Source organism: Pleurodeles waltl, chromosome 12, assembly GCF_031143425.1.
Source record: "Pleurodeles waltl isolate 20211129_DDA chromosome 12, aPleWal1.hap1.20221129, whole genome shotgun sequence".
NCBI classification, from domain to species: domain Eukaryota; kingdom Metazoa; phylum Chordata; class Amphibia; order Caudata; family Salamandridae; genus Pleurodeles; species Pleurodeles waltl.
The window spans coordinates 536,122,948-536,140,042 of NC_090451.1; the positions used below are offsets into that span (position 1 = coordinate 536,122,948).

Below are 17,095 nucleotides of genomic sequence, written 5' to 3' on the forward strand. Positions count from 1 at the left end.
AACTCAAGGAAGTTAGGGTATGGAGGAAAATGTGCAGTGAAGCAGAAACGACCACCTCAACTGAAACAGAGAATGAAGGGTACAGAAAAACTGAGGACACTGACCTTTTGCCAGTGTGTCAAAAATGTCCACCGGAGGTGCCCTCAAAGGGAGAATTATGCTCTGAATCACATTTGGGTGTAGATGCCACTTGTGGTCTGCAAGAGGACGCCTGACATTCAGGGAGGTTAGCAGTTAACTAACTCTCCTGTTGCTGACACCAAGCCCATAGCTTCAACACTTTGTGATATAGGAGATGAGGTCCAGCTTCTACCTGTTTGTTAATGTACCACACTGCAGAAGTCAAAATCTAGGTGGACTGACTGTGAATAAATGGGGAAAGGCCCTGAGCAGCAGTCATAATTCCCTCAGTTCTAGCAGGCCAACATAAAGCACCTGCTCCTCTAGAGACCAAAGGCCTCTGATCTACAAGTCCCCCAGATGAGCACCCGAATCAAGAGAGGAGGCATCCGTTACCACCATAGTAACAGCTGGTGGAGGGCAGAAGGACATGCCTTGAAGTAGGTTCTTCGTCACTGGCCACCACACAAGATCTGCTGCAGAATTCTGAGACAACCATGCTGTCTGAAAGGTCAACCCCATTCTGAGGCTGCTGCCTCTGAAAGCACCACTGCACAGCCCTCATATGCTATTGAGCCATGCGTAACTAGGACAATACAGGATGTCAGAAGACCTAGCAGGAGTAAGACTGTCAGCTCTGGAATCTGAGCACCCTCCTGAAACATTTAAATCATATGCCAAATAGTCAGGAGGAGGGTAGGCCTTAAGTGAGGTTGTGTTTAGAAATGCCCCTATGAACAGGAAGCACTGTGAGATTTGGGTATAGTGACAGAAAACACAAGGTATAATAGTAGAGAGACTAGGCTTAGAGAAACCAGTCCTCTAAGTATGGGAAAATTGGGATTACCAACCTCCTGTGATGGCCCGCTACCACTGTCATCACGTTTATGAAGAGCTGCTGTGCCAATGTCAAGCCAAACCAGTGAAATGGTAGTGAACGGATCCCACCACAAAATGCAGGTACTTCCTGTGAGTCTGCAGGATCAGTATTTGAAAGTACATACGCTGCAAGTTGATTGACCCCATCCAGTTTCCAGCTTCCAGTGCCAAAAGTACCTTATCCAAGGACAGCATCTTGAACTTCTCTTTACAAAGGAAGAAATTGAAAAACCTGAGTTCGAAGATTGGAAGAAGGCCACAGCCCTTCTTGGGAACCGGAAGTACAGAGAGTAGCACCACTGAGCAATCTGTGGCTATGGAGCCCACTTCACTGCTCCTTTCAGTAGTAAACCTGACACCTCTTCTTGTAAAATGTGGTGACGTTCTTCAATAGGATGGATGACTTGGGGGATTCAGGGCGGGACCTGTAGGAAGGGTAGGGTAGACCCCACAATTTCCAGGCCACACTGGTCTGAAGATATAGCCTTTCAGGGCTGTAGAAAGAAGAACACACAGCCTCTGATGTACAGACAATGGGCAAACAAGGACTACTTACCTGGTGGTGTGGAAGAGGAGGAGAAAGAGGAAATGGCTGTTTGCTGACACCACATCCTTTGTCCCTGCCACTGCCCTTGTACTTTTTAACAAAGAGATTCTGGGGCTGCAGCGGTTGGGTTTGCAAGGGCTAACGTAATGGTTGACGCCATTGTAGAAGTCCTGAAATTTCCAGAACTTTCTGAAGTCTCTTTGGTAAGACTAGATGCCAAGGGGGTGTGTGGTAGCCCTGCTGACTTTAAAACTATCTAGGGCTATATTGACTTTGTCACTGAACGGTTTCGTGCCATCAAAGGTCAAATCCGTTAGTGCAGCTCGCACATTTGAGGAAAACCAGGAGGAAACTTAGCCAGGCATAGCAAAGGAGAGAAACTGGTATGCCCGTGGCCCGTGCCAAGATCAGTTTCTAGGCCTGCCCTCACGTTCCTAGCTGAGTCTTTGCCATCCTTGACCACCTCACTAAAATGGTCCTTAAGGTAGTGTGTTAGTTGAAGAATGAAAAGCTGGGCCATATCCCAAAAGGCACAAGTGTACCTTTCTAAAAAGCAGGTAGCATTTAGTGACTTAATGCCATACTCTCAGCCAAAAATACATTCTTTCCCCTCTACTTCCAGTCTTTTTAACTCCCTATCAACACAAGTAGTAGGAAAGCCCCCAAAGCCTGTTTTGGACAGCAAGAAAGCAACTAAACTTTCAGGAGATGAGGGGGACGAAAGAAAAGATGGATTTCCAGGAGTAAGTTGATATCTCTGTGCAATTAGCTCGTTGATAGCAGGAAGAGCGACTGGTTTATCACAGGCTGCCACAATAGGGCCTAGCAAGGCCTCATAAAGAGGTGGGAGGGAATTAATTGATTGGACACCGATTGTAGAACTTTATTAAGGAGGTTTGTCTTTGTCTCCACTATTGAAAGGGTCAAATTCAAAACCTTTGCAGCCTTTCAAATTACAATGTAGAAGGAAAAACCTTCTGGAGTGCCAGAAGCAGAAACTGTGCTAGTTCAAGCCGTGTATCTAGGCCACAAGCCATACCCAAGTCTAAAGGGCCAGGCTGCAATGATGGCAAGAACTGACCATCCTCACTGTCATCAGTCAGGACTTCCAGTGGATCCAAATCTGACCCAAAGAGATCAGTAATTGTCTATACTGACTTTTTTGTTGCCTTCTAGAAGCCTTTTCTTCTGGCAGGTGTTGGGCCTACCTCCTAGAATGAATTATGACCTCTGTACAGTGCTGGAAGTTGAGTGGATGGTGGTGGTGCCATCGATACTGGTGCTAGGCGGACCCGGTCTGGTGCAAGAGGTTGAGTCGGTGGACCTAGCAGCGGCGCTGGTCATTCGGGTGCAGATTGTACAGATGAAAGTGGCAGTGTGAACCCCACAGCCAACAACATAAATGCACGAACGTTGACCTAAGTCTGGCATTGGTCAAAATATGGTGATGAAGTGAGACCCCCATCAGCATTAAGAGGAGCATCCCATACTGTCCCTTGGGGCCAAGAAGGCCCTCCATAGGTGATCGTCACTGGATTGAAAAGGTCAAACACTGTGTTAAGAAATAAAGCAGAGTCAGCACCAGCAGTAGGAAAATTTGGGTACTATGGTGAAAGGTGGAATGGAGGCTAATGAGGAGGGAAGGAGCGGAGGGGGTGCCAGAGGCACTGGAGCTAACAGTACCAGCTCCCCAGATCTGGGGCCGTTGGTTTTAAATGGGTTTCAATTCCAGGTATAGAGGAATTCTAACAAGGCATTAAGATGACTTACCTGGAAAGGTATAACACCTTTTGTATTTTTTGTGTCTGTTAGATGACTTGGAGGTTGAAAGAGAGGAAGGCTTCAAACTGACCATTGTACAACGGAGGCTCAGACGATCACAGGCCTGGACCTTGAAAATCTTTGCCTTCCTCTCCTTTATGACCTTAGGGTGGTTAATGATGCAAGAGCTACAAGAGCGGGAATCATGATCTGACCATGGGCACTACAGGCAGATGGAATGAGGTTCAATAATGGACATTCCCCCATCACAATCCATACAGGACGAGAAGCCTGAAAGCTTAGTTGGAGACATCTCGAACACTGAACCAACAGTTTTCTTTGAGAAAAAAACGTCTTCTCAGGTGACTCGAGAGAGAGCGAGACCCCTGAATCTGTGTCAAAGGCACAAAAAAAAAAAAAGGTGGGGAACTGAACTCAGGACCATGGGTTGGGTGCTTTATGGCTTCAGTTACATAACAATGGCATTGTTTTCAGGTACCTCCTACCAACATGGAGGATCTGTTGAGAGATTTCCATATCCAGTCTTGTGCCTGGAATATTCAGAGGTGAAGAATCTGCATGTAGATGTATACAACAGAAAAGGAGATAGGTTCTCACTTTCTGACCACTAAACAGGTTGATTGTCTTCAAATATTCCTGTTAAAAAAACATAATAGGAAACTATCATACCTTTCCAAGTTTTTTGACACATTGAATTTTCTATCTCACTTCTCTCAATTATTAACTTGAACTTTCCTATGTATAGCTGTGACACAAAAAATCTCTGCTCAACATTTATAGCCCCACTGTTTTTCTGCGAAACAACACAAAAATGTATAAGGATATAAAGGAAAGTACTGAAAGTCTCTCTCTAATATGAATAACTATTCAACTCCATATTTTAGCATATTCTATTTAATTACCTTACTAGCATTTTGTTGACTGTTTCTGACCAAATGTGCCAAGGTATTTGCCACTGGATTTAATAAATATCACAGGTTATGTTTGAAGCAGTATTTGACTGCATTGTACTATTTTTAAACAACTGATGCACAAAATAAACAAGATTTATTTGGATTTTGTCATAATCCGATTAATCTGTTAAAGGAAATGCAAGGTTAAAAACATTCCATCTTAGATTCTCACTTCCTTGAGTCTTCTGATAAGTTGTAATTGACGTTTAATTGTATGTTGTCCTTTTTCTTCTCTGAAGATTGACTTGAAGATAGAGAAACAATGGTTCCATTGTCTAATAAGTCAAAGCCTGATGCTAATTCTTAAGGCAAGCTCTCTTCAGAATATGAATGGTGGAAAGAGTACGCCCTCGGTATGAGAGCTTTATGGATATGCCCTGCAAAATGACCTCTGAAATGGTAGAACTCGTGCCAAGATAGAGACTTATTGGAGGAAAATAGAGAAAATGAAACCAAGTTCTCGACTTCTTCTGACATCGCTGAAGCATGCTTCTCCTCCCCATATCACCAATATATCTTTCTCCAGTCTTATCATTGTCAAGAGCCGACAGAAGATGCCCTCTAACATTTTCTAGGCTAGTCTCAGTATCTGGTAGGATCCAAAGCTTAATATGCACCAAATGCAGTGGGTTTGGATGGTATTTAAACTCCACCGCTTGCTTTTTACTGGGAAAAGACAGTCTACAGACTGAAGATTGAAATCAAGACAGCAGTTTCAAGAACGTCTGTGGCGATTCATCAGTTTTCAAATTAGAGACGATCTAATCACTAGCTTCCTGTAGGCAATAATCCAAGGTTGAGAGAAGCACTCAGGCAATTGTGTTGAGTTCGACAGTAATGATTAAAATGTGATCTTTAAAAAGAAAGTTGGACAATGGTCCACAAAATATTTTCACCTCCATTCTAGTAGCTACTTGAAGAACCAGACTTTGGCTCGCTGGCTGATTATCTATTAATGAGTCTGCCTTACAGCTGTTTCAGCTTTTGTTCAATAGTTCAACACATTCTTTAGTTCAGTATATTCTTCACTCTATGTGTCTGTCTAGTTCCTTTTATCTGTGAGTTTCACGTCCAGTTTAGGTTCTCCTAGCAGAAGAGTTTTTTTTAGAAAGACACATTGTGGGTGTCTCAGTTTGCCTTTGTTAAATTCTACTCTTCATCTCTCACACCAGACCATTTCCTCAAAACGGCATCTCAAGTCTCTGTTTGTTTTACCAGTCATCCTTTAACTAGGGGCATCCACTACACAGCAACAGGTGTCACTGCAATTTTTGTAATTTTTGATCCATTTGAGCAATACACAATTGTTTGTTAAAATCTGTAGATTATGCGGTAGACGGAATGGTTCTATGTTGCAAATCCAAAATTATGTGTAAAATACAGTTATCCTGCCTTTGGTGGGTGATTTCTACATTCTGCCTTGTAGGGCGTATCACTTTATCAGCGTATTAATAGTTTTCGCCATTAGGCGCTCTCTTATGTTAGGCTAGGTTATGTTTTATCAAGGAATGTTTGCCTTTGCTTTTGTCTCATTGAAGTAACCACCTAAATGATCCCTTTGTTCAACATCAAAGAGTAGGCTGCTTGCTTTGCTTTGAGAAATACGAGTCACCTTTACTTAATTTGACTCAGCCTGCTTGGTCTTTGTCCTGTGCGCAAATCACAAGCACAAAATGCCCAATCATTTCCCATGTTCCGGTAAACACTTACTAATAATACATTAGCAAATACTGTTTAGAGGGTCATCCCTACAAACAGTATTTAGGTAATACCCCAGTACAAAGGGTCCACTGTAGGTGCGCCTGCTCCAAGTTAATTCTCTTAATTTCAATGTGCTTTATTTGTTTCAGCAAAAGCGCACCTACTAATTCACTTTTTAAAACCGAGACTACTGTCTGTAAGCTTCAAGTTCAGTGTGTCTCATTTGAAGGGCAGTTGTACTGTCCTACTTTACTCTACTCGCAGTTACATATTAATGAGAGACTTCAAATGATGGACAGTGCAATTTCGGCCCACAGAAATTCTGGGCATGCTGAGTTTCATGCAAATAAATACTCTGCTGTTATGACAGACTGCAGCACATATTGTTGGCACTTCAAGTGAGTACGCCACGTTTACCAGTGCGTGCTGGAAGCATTATATAGCGCCCCACACAAATAAAGAAAGGCCTTTATCCTTCTTTTCCTATGGAGGCTTTGTATCACTTTCTGATACCTCACCAAACAACATGAGACCTCACCCATACACAAACAACTTTATCATTTACTCCATACTAGTCTCTCCACAGTGGCTTCCTCTGTTGTTACTCCATTTTTTTTATCATAGTCCTAAGTATATTGACTGTAGTTGAGTCTCCCCCTTGCAAGTCACAGCTCACACCAGCCTTACAATATAGTCCCGCAATTACCCATGTCCAGTCGACAGGCATCGACTGAAGTAGTTTTGCTGTGCTTTCAGAGATTTATACTTCAGGGTTTTTGTAAAGTGCTGTACAGCCCCCCCCCCCACCCCCAGCGCTAATGGAGAAAAGGAGAAACACAATCCATAACATATGGGAGGGTCGAAATGTACTGCAGATACCCAAAGGGAATCATGAAAGGTCACAGGCCAGGTATGTGGAGAGAGGAGATCAAGGATCTAGCGAGACCCATTGAAAAGGGTGAACATGACTGAAGTCATGCAGTCCATTGCTGGATCTGCTCCAGGACAGCCTGAAGTGTTTGTTCAAGTTAGTGCATGGCATTGCCTTCTGCCACTAGTCAAAAACATATCTTAGATCTCACTTCTCACCCATGTTCCTATGCTATAGCACAAGAGTTGCGGTGGCTTGAGCTAGCCATCTGAACAGCAGTCAAATTGTAATAATCTTACTTGGTGTTGTGTTCTGGAGAGGTTTGGGCAATGGTCGTGTCAGGAGGTAGAAATGCTCACAGGCATGCAATGGAATGCTGACTGGCTCCTCATTCGATAGGCCCAGCTCGTACGCCCACTGAAAGAGGTAGAGCAGAAAAGAAATAGCACATTTAGGAAGAACAGCCGCAGAAATGTGTTCATTCACTTGAACTGCAAATTCTAAAAGCACTGAAAACTGTAGAAAAATCAATTGTATCAATGTAGACGTTGCTTCACTCCAGCATCATTTATGACAGTCGAATTCTCGTTTAAACAGAGATGAGCTACAACACAGACAGCATCTGTTTAAACGTCGTACACATGCATGGCACAGAAACAGCACAGGAAAAAACTGTGCTCACTTACCTTCCAATACGACCATGCATTGACAAAGGAAATAAAGAGTGAATACAAATAGGGAAAACAGCTCTCCAGAAGGAATACTCACACAAAGGCACACGTTCAACAAAAAGAGCCACAAAAGCACATATCCACTACATACATACATGCAGAATAACCAAGCAATATGGAACACATTAACAAGTACATCTGCACAAAACACAGTCACACACCTATAGTACTTTTGGGTAGCACTGGAAGTGGATGAAGGTCACTGATGGATGAATTGGGGGTGATTATCAGGAAACCAGCAGACGCCTGTTCTGTGGTCCATGTCTGGGAGTTCAAGGGGCACCTCTGTCTGAGTGTCTGGGATGCAGTCAGTGAGAGGCAGTGAGCAGGCCAGTGAGTCACTAGTGTTACTGGTCATAGGGCTTGGGGATACGCCAGTGCCCAAGCACATGAAGTCAGTTAAGATAATTTAAGATTCTCATGATGAAGAACAAACATTTCACGAAGTAGCGAGCCCTTCTCCAAGAAGCTTCCTCCTTCTGTGTACCAGGAACATTTTAAAAGAGAGGTAGATTTGAAAGGTGAACATAATCATTTCAGGTACTGTTAGAGTTATTCCTTTTATACAGATTCTTCAGGTGGGTGGCTGTTCTGGAGTTAAACTATAAGCATTAATGGCTTGCAAACGTGTATACTGATTCTGATTGCTGCTTTGCAAATTGCACCAATAGGAATAATTCTGGGAAGGGCTGCAGTTAGTGGTTTCCCACAAGCTGAATGTGTTGTGGAGGTCTTCCTGAAAGAGACCAGCCTTCTTTCTGAAAAGACAGAATGACCGAAGAGATAATCAAAGAGCTATGGCCTGTTTTTAAGACACAATTCCTCTACATACTGTACAAAAAGGAAAATAAATGGATATATTTCCTGATTTCCCTTATTTTATCAAAATAGTTTTATGATGAGTTGTAAATGTAAAGGCATGGAAAGATTTGGGTAAACATTATTAAAGTTACTGATTTGATTTATATAGAAATCTAAAATAACTTTAGGGAGCAGTCGGACGAGTTAGTAACAAATCCTTACCACAATGAAATACTAAGTAGGCTTCACTGCAACTTAGATTTTGTGAACTATGTGCGTTAATAAAATAGACACTTGAAATGCTGCAATCTATAGCAAGTTCTACAAAGTGGTATTGAGTATCAGTCTCTAGTTTAGAAAATATTATGTTAAACTCTCAAGGAGGAGCTGCTTTCTTATCCAAGAGAGATCTTCTAAGTCATTAAATTAATAATTCCTACTACAGCGAAGAAAAACACGCAAGTTTGACTTTTGCACCAGCAAGTTTTTATTTACACATGAAGCACTGTTTAGTCCCAAGATGTTCGAAGTCTCTGACAAACAAGGGAGACTTGTTCTGTTGTCCAGGCGTCCATTCCATTTAGAGTTTGGTGTGGAGTGAGAACAACTTAATTAAGCATTGGTTATGATACCTCCTACGTTTACAGAGTGAATTGAGGGTGTGCTACTTACAAGTTGAACTTTATAGGTGCAGATGACAATCCTGGCTCATGATTAAAAGATCTCTGTCAAATCAGTTTTCTGTTCTGACCTCAGCTCCTTGTGGTGTGTCATGTTTGTGTGGGTATTAGCAAACTCCCTTGCACACAAAATCACCACCAATTCCACATATATGTAAAAAGTCTCTTGGATTGTACTTTGATGAGTAATCCGATCAATACTGATAGTATACCACTCCACTTATGAATCTCTGAAGCAGAAAAGGTTCAACAGTAACCAAGGAGACATCCATTGTTGCAACATATCACCAGAATCATGGGATAACAAAAGTGAAAGCACAAGAAAGCCTTTCGACTGAAAATCACCGCACAGCGAATTACCTCACAAGACATTTACCCTCTATGGCAGGCCATTGTATGAGTTATTGTGTGTTCTTTCAGCAATCTTTTAATGAAGCACGTTAAAAGAACAACAATAGACATAAACAACCAGCGATTAAAATGGCAGGTGTCATCGGGTTACTTATAGCACTCAGGTTAGTTAAATCCCAGTTGTAGCAATCAGCAGCTACGGAGTAGCTGTTGCTAGCACAACACAAAAAGAGTAACGGGAGAGGTACTACCCCACACTTGCTCCCGAAAGGACTAAGGACATCAATATACCACTAACGGTGTGGGGCAGTGGGTTAGGAGGAACTAGGTTAAAGAACCCTGTTCAAGAAGCGCTGGATACGTGCATAATGTCTGGGTGCAGGGCTAAGTGTAGGGTGGATGTGATTATGGCTGTGTCCACAGGAGGGAGTTCCCTTTATAAACTAGGTGGTCTCACACACATTATAGTGTCATGCTTCTTCATTTGACCACCTAGTGCCACCCAGGTAAGATGATACTACCTGGGCGGACTCAACCTCGTTGTTAAAGGAACTACAGAGGGAGTGCTGAAATGTCTATCTGACTGGAATATTTTGCAGGGATCCAGAAGAGGTGTGGATAAAATTACAAGTCACCTGTCACGGTTAGAAAGATACTTTAATCAAGGTGTATGTAGGTAAGGTTAAAACTTATATTTGGGACTTAGTTGAGCTTGATGACTCATAAAGTCTAAAAAACAGCAAGGACCAACATGTTTCTGCCCTCTCTACGTGCTGGAAGGTCAGGGGCATTCATCAGGGTCATGGATCCCCTAGGGGTAAAAGCATGGCTACATGCTCAACAGATGGTGAAGAGAAGAGTAAGCATCCTACCTGAACAGTTCGTTCACATTAGGGTAGGCCTGGTAAAAGAATGAAAACAAAGGTGAGTAAGGTGTCACTCCACACAGCAAACACAGCACACAGGGTGATAACAAAGGGTGTAAAAACACATGCACAGTGGGGTAGGGAGACTTACCCCGGGGCATAAGGCAAGTTGCCTCTGGTCTGGGAGCTGCCGGAGGGAGGGTTTCCCTTGTAGTCACACTCTGTTAGGAGAGTGACCAGTAGTTCTGAGGAAGCAAAAACTAAAAGGATATCAGGGGAAGGATGAATAGCAGGCAGGTAGGAACTACCAATTCTGACCTAAAAAAAGTATAAAAGCACTTTGCATAAATAAGAGATCGCTAGCTCAACTGGTAATACACGGATAGGATCCACAGGTACAGAAGATCGGTGTGGGCTCCGATGGAGGAGTGAACTGCCTCCACTCTCGGGAAATACAATTAATAATGAATCAGGACTTACCACATCAAAGGGAATACCGGTAAGCATACCTATTGTCCAGCTCCCAGCCGCTCGAATGGTGGAAAGGACGAGCACTGGGAATATAAAGGTTATTGAAGTGCCAACTAGGCAATGCGGGCTAATTAATCAGATTCAGCTGAAGCCGGTGAAGGACGACGTGGTTAAGCCGTCATAAGGAGCCTCAAACCGTGCCGGGGACAAGCGATCAAGGCAGCAGAGAACAATCTGAAAACCGACCTGACAACCACTGCCTTTAAAAAGAAACTAGATGAAACTAATAAAACAATTAATGAATTTAAAGACTACCTCACCCAACGAAAAACTGCGAAATTCCAGAAAGACTTACAAAAATTCTCATTAGAAAAGGTACATCCATACTCTAAGGAGGATTACGTTGCAAAATCCCCCTTGCCATCAGATACCTCCTCTGGGGGTTATTCAAGCTCCGACTCTGAGACCGATTCGACACAGTCCTCACGCCCGAGACGTGGCCGTAGGGGCAACCCTAGGAATAGATGGATACCTTCATACGCAGGCCCCTCCACAAAGTGTGCCACCTTGGGGCTGGCCGTCCCCCTACGGACCACCCAATCAATTCCAACCCCCGATGTATCCTTTACCACCGGTTTCCTGGGCCTACCCTAATGCTCCTTTTTTGGGGAGAGGCCATGGACGAGGAAGGGGAAAGAAAAAAGGAGTAAGCTGGAATTTAAGAGAGGAACAACCAGACAGCGAGACTTCCAGCACAAGCAAGACATAACCAATAGACCAACCACCGTTATCAACTTTAGTCCAAAGATACTGAGAGACAATGAGCTCAAAGCACTGGAGAAGGGCCTGGGTTTTGTGCCCACACCTAAGCTAGATATTTTTAAGCTGAAAATCGAAGTGGCTGAGTTCTACCGTAAAATAAGACTGAAAACCTTTTTCCTGAAACATCCCGAACCCAATGTAGGACAGGATAAGAATACAGGTTTGCATCCCAAATCAAGATTTACTCTGCCTTGTCAACAAATGCCACCAGAAGTGTTGGCTTTTGAGAATTCGGTAAGCCAAAAAATAGACAATCTACGGGAGAATCACATTGAGACCTTTCATAACATAAATGCGCAGGAAATAAATGCCCTTAATGACCTCAGTAATGACACCTCTATTGTTGTGAAACCAGCCGACAAGGGTGGTGCCATTGTGATTCTGCCTAAGGCCATGTATGAGGAGGAATGTTTACGCCTATTAGAAAATAACCAGCACTACAAAAAACTGTCCAAGGACCCTACACTAGAAATAAAAGAAGAGGTGGCCTTTTTAATAAGGAAGGGCCTTGAGAATGGTTGGACTACAAAACATGAGGCAGCTTTCCTTGATCAAGTGAATCCCAAAACTCCTTACTTCTACATCTTACCTAAAATTCACAAGAACAAACATTCACCGCCAGGGAGACCGATAGTATCTGGGATCGGATCTATCCTTGAACCCCTTTCACAGTTTTGCGATTGGTTTCTCCAACCATACATGAGAAGAATTCCTACATATCTCAAAGACACTAAAGATGTCCTGGTACTGGTAGACAACCTAGAGTTTGATAAAGATCATGAATATCTGATAACCATGGACGTGGAGTCTCTTTACACCAACATTCCACAAGAAGAAACTCTAGAAGTTATCAGCAATCTGCTGAACAATAACGCTGGGATTTTATAACTCCTCGAGAATTTGTCCTAGATCTTGCTCATTTGGCACTAACTAGAAACTTTTTCCAGTTTAACAAAGATTTCTACCTTCAGATACAAGGTACCTTGATGGGGAATACCTTTGCCCCAAGTCTGGCCTGCCTTTATGTGGATCATTTCGAGAGAGAAATGGTACTGACTGAGGAAAATCTGTATTTTGATAACATCAAGATATGGAAAAGATATATTGATGACATCTTCCTCATTTGGAAAGGTACTAAGGAGGAAGCGAACACGTTTGTGTCATGGCTCAACGCTCTAAATCCCTTTTTAAAATTCACATCTACCACGGGGAACCCGGATATCTCCTTTATTGACCTTCTCATAAAAGAGAAAAATGGCTTCCTAAAAACCGAGGTATATTATAAGCCAACTGACAGGAACAATCTGTTACAGTTCCATAGCTTTCACCCACGCTCCCTAAAAGAGAATCTACCAGTGGGTCAGTTCTTACGTCTGCGATATAATTGCACAGAGCTTATTGATTATAAGAGACATGCCAATAAACTGACTGACAAATTACAGGCTAGAGGGTACCCTGCATACCTCTGAGAAGAGCCGACAAGTGAGCTTGTTCTAGTAACAGAGAGATGCTACTGCAACCTACTGTGAGAACCAAGAAAGATACACTAATTTGTGTGACTACCTTCAACCCTGCATCCAATACGCTAAAGAAGATAATAAGAGAGGACTGGAAATTTCTAACTTCAGGAGGCCTTCCTTTCGAACCTCCCCTGAATGCCTTTAAAAAAATCTAAGAGTATCCGGGACATGATTGTCCATACCAGTCTTCGGGACAGACCCTTCAATGACAGACAAGGAACCCTATGGGACCTACCACCACCGAGAGGACACCTCCTGTGTGCGAACTGGGGTGTCTGCCAGTTCACCAAGAAGACCCTTCAGGTTGAATTGGGCCTACAGACGTCTTGTGAGTTGAAGAACCTGACCAATTGCAATAGCAAGAATGTTATTTACATGGTGAAATGTCCCTGCGGTCTAAAATATATAGGAATGACCACCAGAAGAGTGGGGACGCGAATTTGTAAATATAGAAGCACAATCAGGTGCAAAAGAGACGCCACCAGACTCACAGAACATTACATCACCAATAACCACAATCCCAACGACATGGAATGGGTGATTATTGATCAACTGAATCACCCCACCACGAACCTGAAACAGAAGTTACTGTTTTATGAAAAAAGATGGGTTTGGAGATTACATACTGATACCATTGGATTAAATGACAACATCCAATGGTCTACACTGGTTTAACACCTTTGCTCTACCTGCTGATAGTCCACAGGTTGACCTGGTCTTTTGATCTGTGCGATACTCTTAACCCATGGGAGAAATTGCACCTGATGGGCTAGGATTCTATGCACACTAACCATTGGACACCACAATACTGTCCCCGGCATCCAGTACCTGTTTGTTTTGGCCCAGCATGGCCTTATCCCACCTTTAATTTGATTTTTACCTTCACTCTCTCTGCTTTCCTCCTTCTTTTTCTTTTTGCTTGTATTCCCCTACCCTTTACCCTGGTTTTCCACCCCCTCCCCCTCTTTCCCCTGTTCTTTTTTACCCTTTTCTTTCCTCCCCCCTCCACCCATACCTTCCCCCCATGCAGTAGGACTTTACTCCGCTTGCCTCTCTATTATTTTTTTACACCATTCTGGCTCTATCATTAAGCCAATAGCTTCGATATTGGTTCGCTGGCCGTTGCCTAGCGACCTCTCTCCGCTCAGGACTTCATTTCCCATCAATCCTTGGGTTTTGTACAGACGCACTGCGTCATTCTCCTGCGCGCCGCGCCACTTGGGATCGTCCAGCCGCGCGCTTGTCCCCGGCACGGTTTGAGGCTCCTTATGGTGGCTTTACCATGTCGTCCTTCACCGGCTTCAGCTGAATCTGATTAATTAGTCCGCATCGCCTAATTGGCACTTCAATAACCTTTATATTCGCAGCGCTCTTCCTTTCCACCATTCGAGCAGCTGGGAGCTGGACGATAGGTATACTTACCGGTATTCCCTTTGATGTGGTAAGTCCTGATTCATTATTAATTGTATTTACCGTGAGTGGAGGCAGTTCACTCCTCCATCGGAGCCCACACCGATCTTCTGTACCTGTGGATCCTATCCCTGTATTACCAGTTGAGCTAGCGATCTCTTATTTATGCAAAGTGCTTTTATACTTTTTTTAGGTCATACATGGTAGTTCCTACCTGCCTGCTTTTCATCCTTCCCCTGAAACCCTCCCTCTGGCAACTCCCAGACCAGAGACAACTTGCCTTATGCCCCGGTGTAAGTCTCTACCCCACTATGCATGTGTTTTTACACCCTTTTGTATCACCCTGTGTGCTGTGTTGTTTGCTGTGTGGAGTGACACCTTACTCACCTTTGTTTTCATTCTTTTACCAGGTCTACCCTAATATGAACGAACTGTCCCGGTAGGCTACTTACTCTTCTCTTCACCATCTGTTGAGCATGTAGCCATGCTTTTACCCCTAGGGGATCCATGACCCTGATGAATGCCCCTAACCTTCCAGCACGTAGAGAGGGCAGAAACATGTTGGTCCTTGCTGTTTTTTAGACTTTATGAGTCATCAAGCTCAACTAAGTCCTGAATATAAGTTTTAACCTTACCTACATACACCTTGATTAAAGTATCTTTCTAACCGTGACAGGTGACTAGTAAGGTAATTTTATCCACACCTCATCTGGATCCCTGCAAAATATCCAGTCAGATAGACATTTCAGCACTCCCTCTGTAGTTCCTTTAACAACGAGGTTGAGTCCGCCCAGGTAGTATTATCTTACCTGGGTGGCGCTAGGTGGTCAAATGATGAAGCATGACACTATAATGTGTGTGAGACCACCTAGTTTATAAAGGGAACTCCCTCCTGTGGACACAGCCATAATCACATCCACCCTACACTTAGCCCTGCACCCAGAAATTATGCGCGTATGCAGCACTTCTTGAACAGGGTTCTTTAACCCAGTTCCTCCTAACCCACTGCCCCACACCTTTGGTGGTATATAGCTGTTGCTAGTGTCATTCCTTGAACACCTCTTTGTGAATACCAGAGTCCATCTGCTCTTTTTAAAAAGTGGAAAAAAGGGCAAAACCACGAAGGCCGATTACAAGTTGCACAGTACTGCTGTGGTGCAAACTCTGCATGCAAAATGTACACTGGTAACATTGCACCAATACTCTGGAGTGTTGGGATGCCGGCCCACCAAATCAGGCAGTGCAGAATTCCAGCTGTGTATGATCATTTGTCAATGATTACAATTGGTATTTGCCATCAATTGGTGCCCTAGGTGTTTACTAAACTGGATCATCTATGAGAATGTAGGATGTAAAGCAAACTGAAGAAGAGAATGTTGTAAAACTGTGGAAAGGGGCACAGGTTTTACCACCTGAAAACTTATACCATTGTCACGTATTCATGGAAGATACAATTGTATGTTGGTGGTACTGATTTAGTATACATTTTTAAATAAATGTATGCTGAAGCCCCGTCCGTTACTTGCAGCTTATTTTTTTGTGCTGGAATCAAACAAGTATTTTAATTTCTGCAAAAAAGCCCCCTAAGGAGAGCATCTAGGCCTGAGAACTTCTGAGTAAGTCCGGAGGGGGGCTCTCCGTACTTTGCTGGGGGGCCCCCTCAATTGTCATTACGCCACTGAAAGAAACAGGTTGTATGGAAGGGGTGATTCAATAGTGAAATTGTTGTAACACGGGAGTGGGAATTCTTAGGGAGGAGTCCGGGAACTCGGCTGTCACAATGCAATTAAATGTTGTTTTAAGAGGCACTGTATACAACTGTTTTTTTTTTTTGCTTTTTGAAAGTGAAATAGATAGTGTTCTCTGAAGAAAAGTGATCTTGGGAACATGGGAATGCTGAACGTTGTGGGGATGGGTGGGTTTGGGAACGGGAAGCCTACAGTTCTCTTCCACATCCCTGTACTCGGTGAATATATTTGCCCTAGATATGCCAGCAAATCGCCTTCATAAAAATAGCTCTTGTAGCCTAGAACTGTGCTTGCTGGCATTTCCTTTCGACTTCTACGATGTTCTTATTATTTAATAATTGTTTTCCTTTCTGTAATTTTGACTGAGGCTGTGTTGCAGTGGCTTCTTAGTTGTCATTTCTTTCCTGCACAGAAAGGCTGCAAAGAAAGGCGCATTCTTTAAAGAAGTCTGCTGTTGCCAAAACCGACGAACCCCGCCGTAAGTAAAGAACCTCAGTGACCCCGTGGGAATAAAGCCTTCTGGCAAGCAAGAGCTGAACACTGATGACCGTAAAAACAAACATTTACAATGCAATGGGTTTCGTGTTTTCTCAAGTTAGAGCTATCCACGTTGTAAATTCTTAACTGGATTGTTCTCGCCGCACAAACTAAAAATTAAAAAGTAAAATAGTTGACATAAGCGAGCCGATTCAAAGCGCCACCGTGAGCGCCAAGGAGACAGACAAAAGGAAAAAAGTTTGCTCGCAGTAAAAGTTATTGGCAAAAGTCCAAATATCTATGTAACAGGGTCGATGGCCAAGGCGGTAACAAAACCGCCCTAAAGAGGGACAAACGTAAAGCAT

At 43.3% G+C, this 17,095-nt stretch overlaps 1 protein-coding gene across 2 annotated transcripts in view; it reads right to left on the reverse strand.

Moving 5' to 3' along the window:
• Positions 1 to 17,095, reverse strand: part of PDPR (pyruvate dehydrogenase phosphatase regulatory subunit) — a 685,893-nt gene that overhangs the window by 364,391 nt on the left and 304,407 nt on the right. For both annotated transcript variants that reach the window (XM_069217552.1, XM_069217553.1), the window contains exon 7: positions 7,153 to 7,270. In XM_069217552.1, the coding sequence (XP_069073653.1) occupies positions 7,153 to 7,270 (118 nt within the window). The remainder of the gene's footprint in view (positions 1 to 7,152; positions 7,271 to 17,095) is intronic.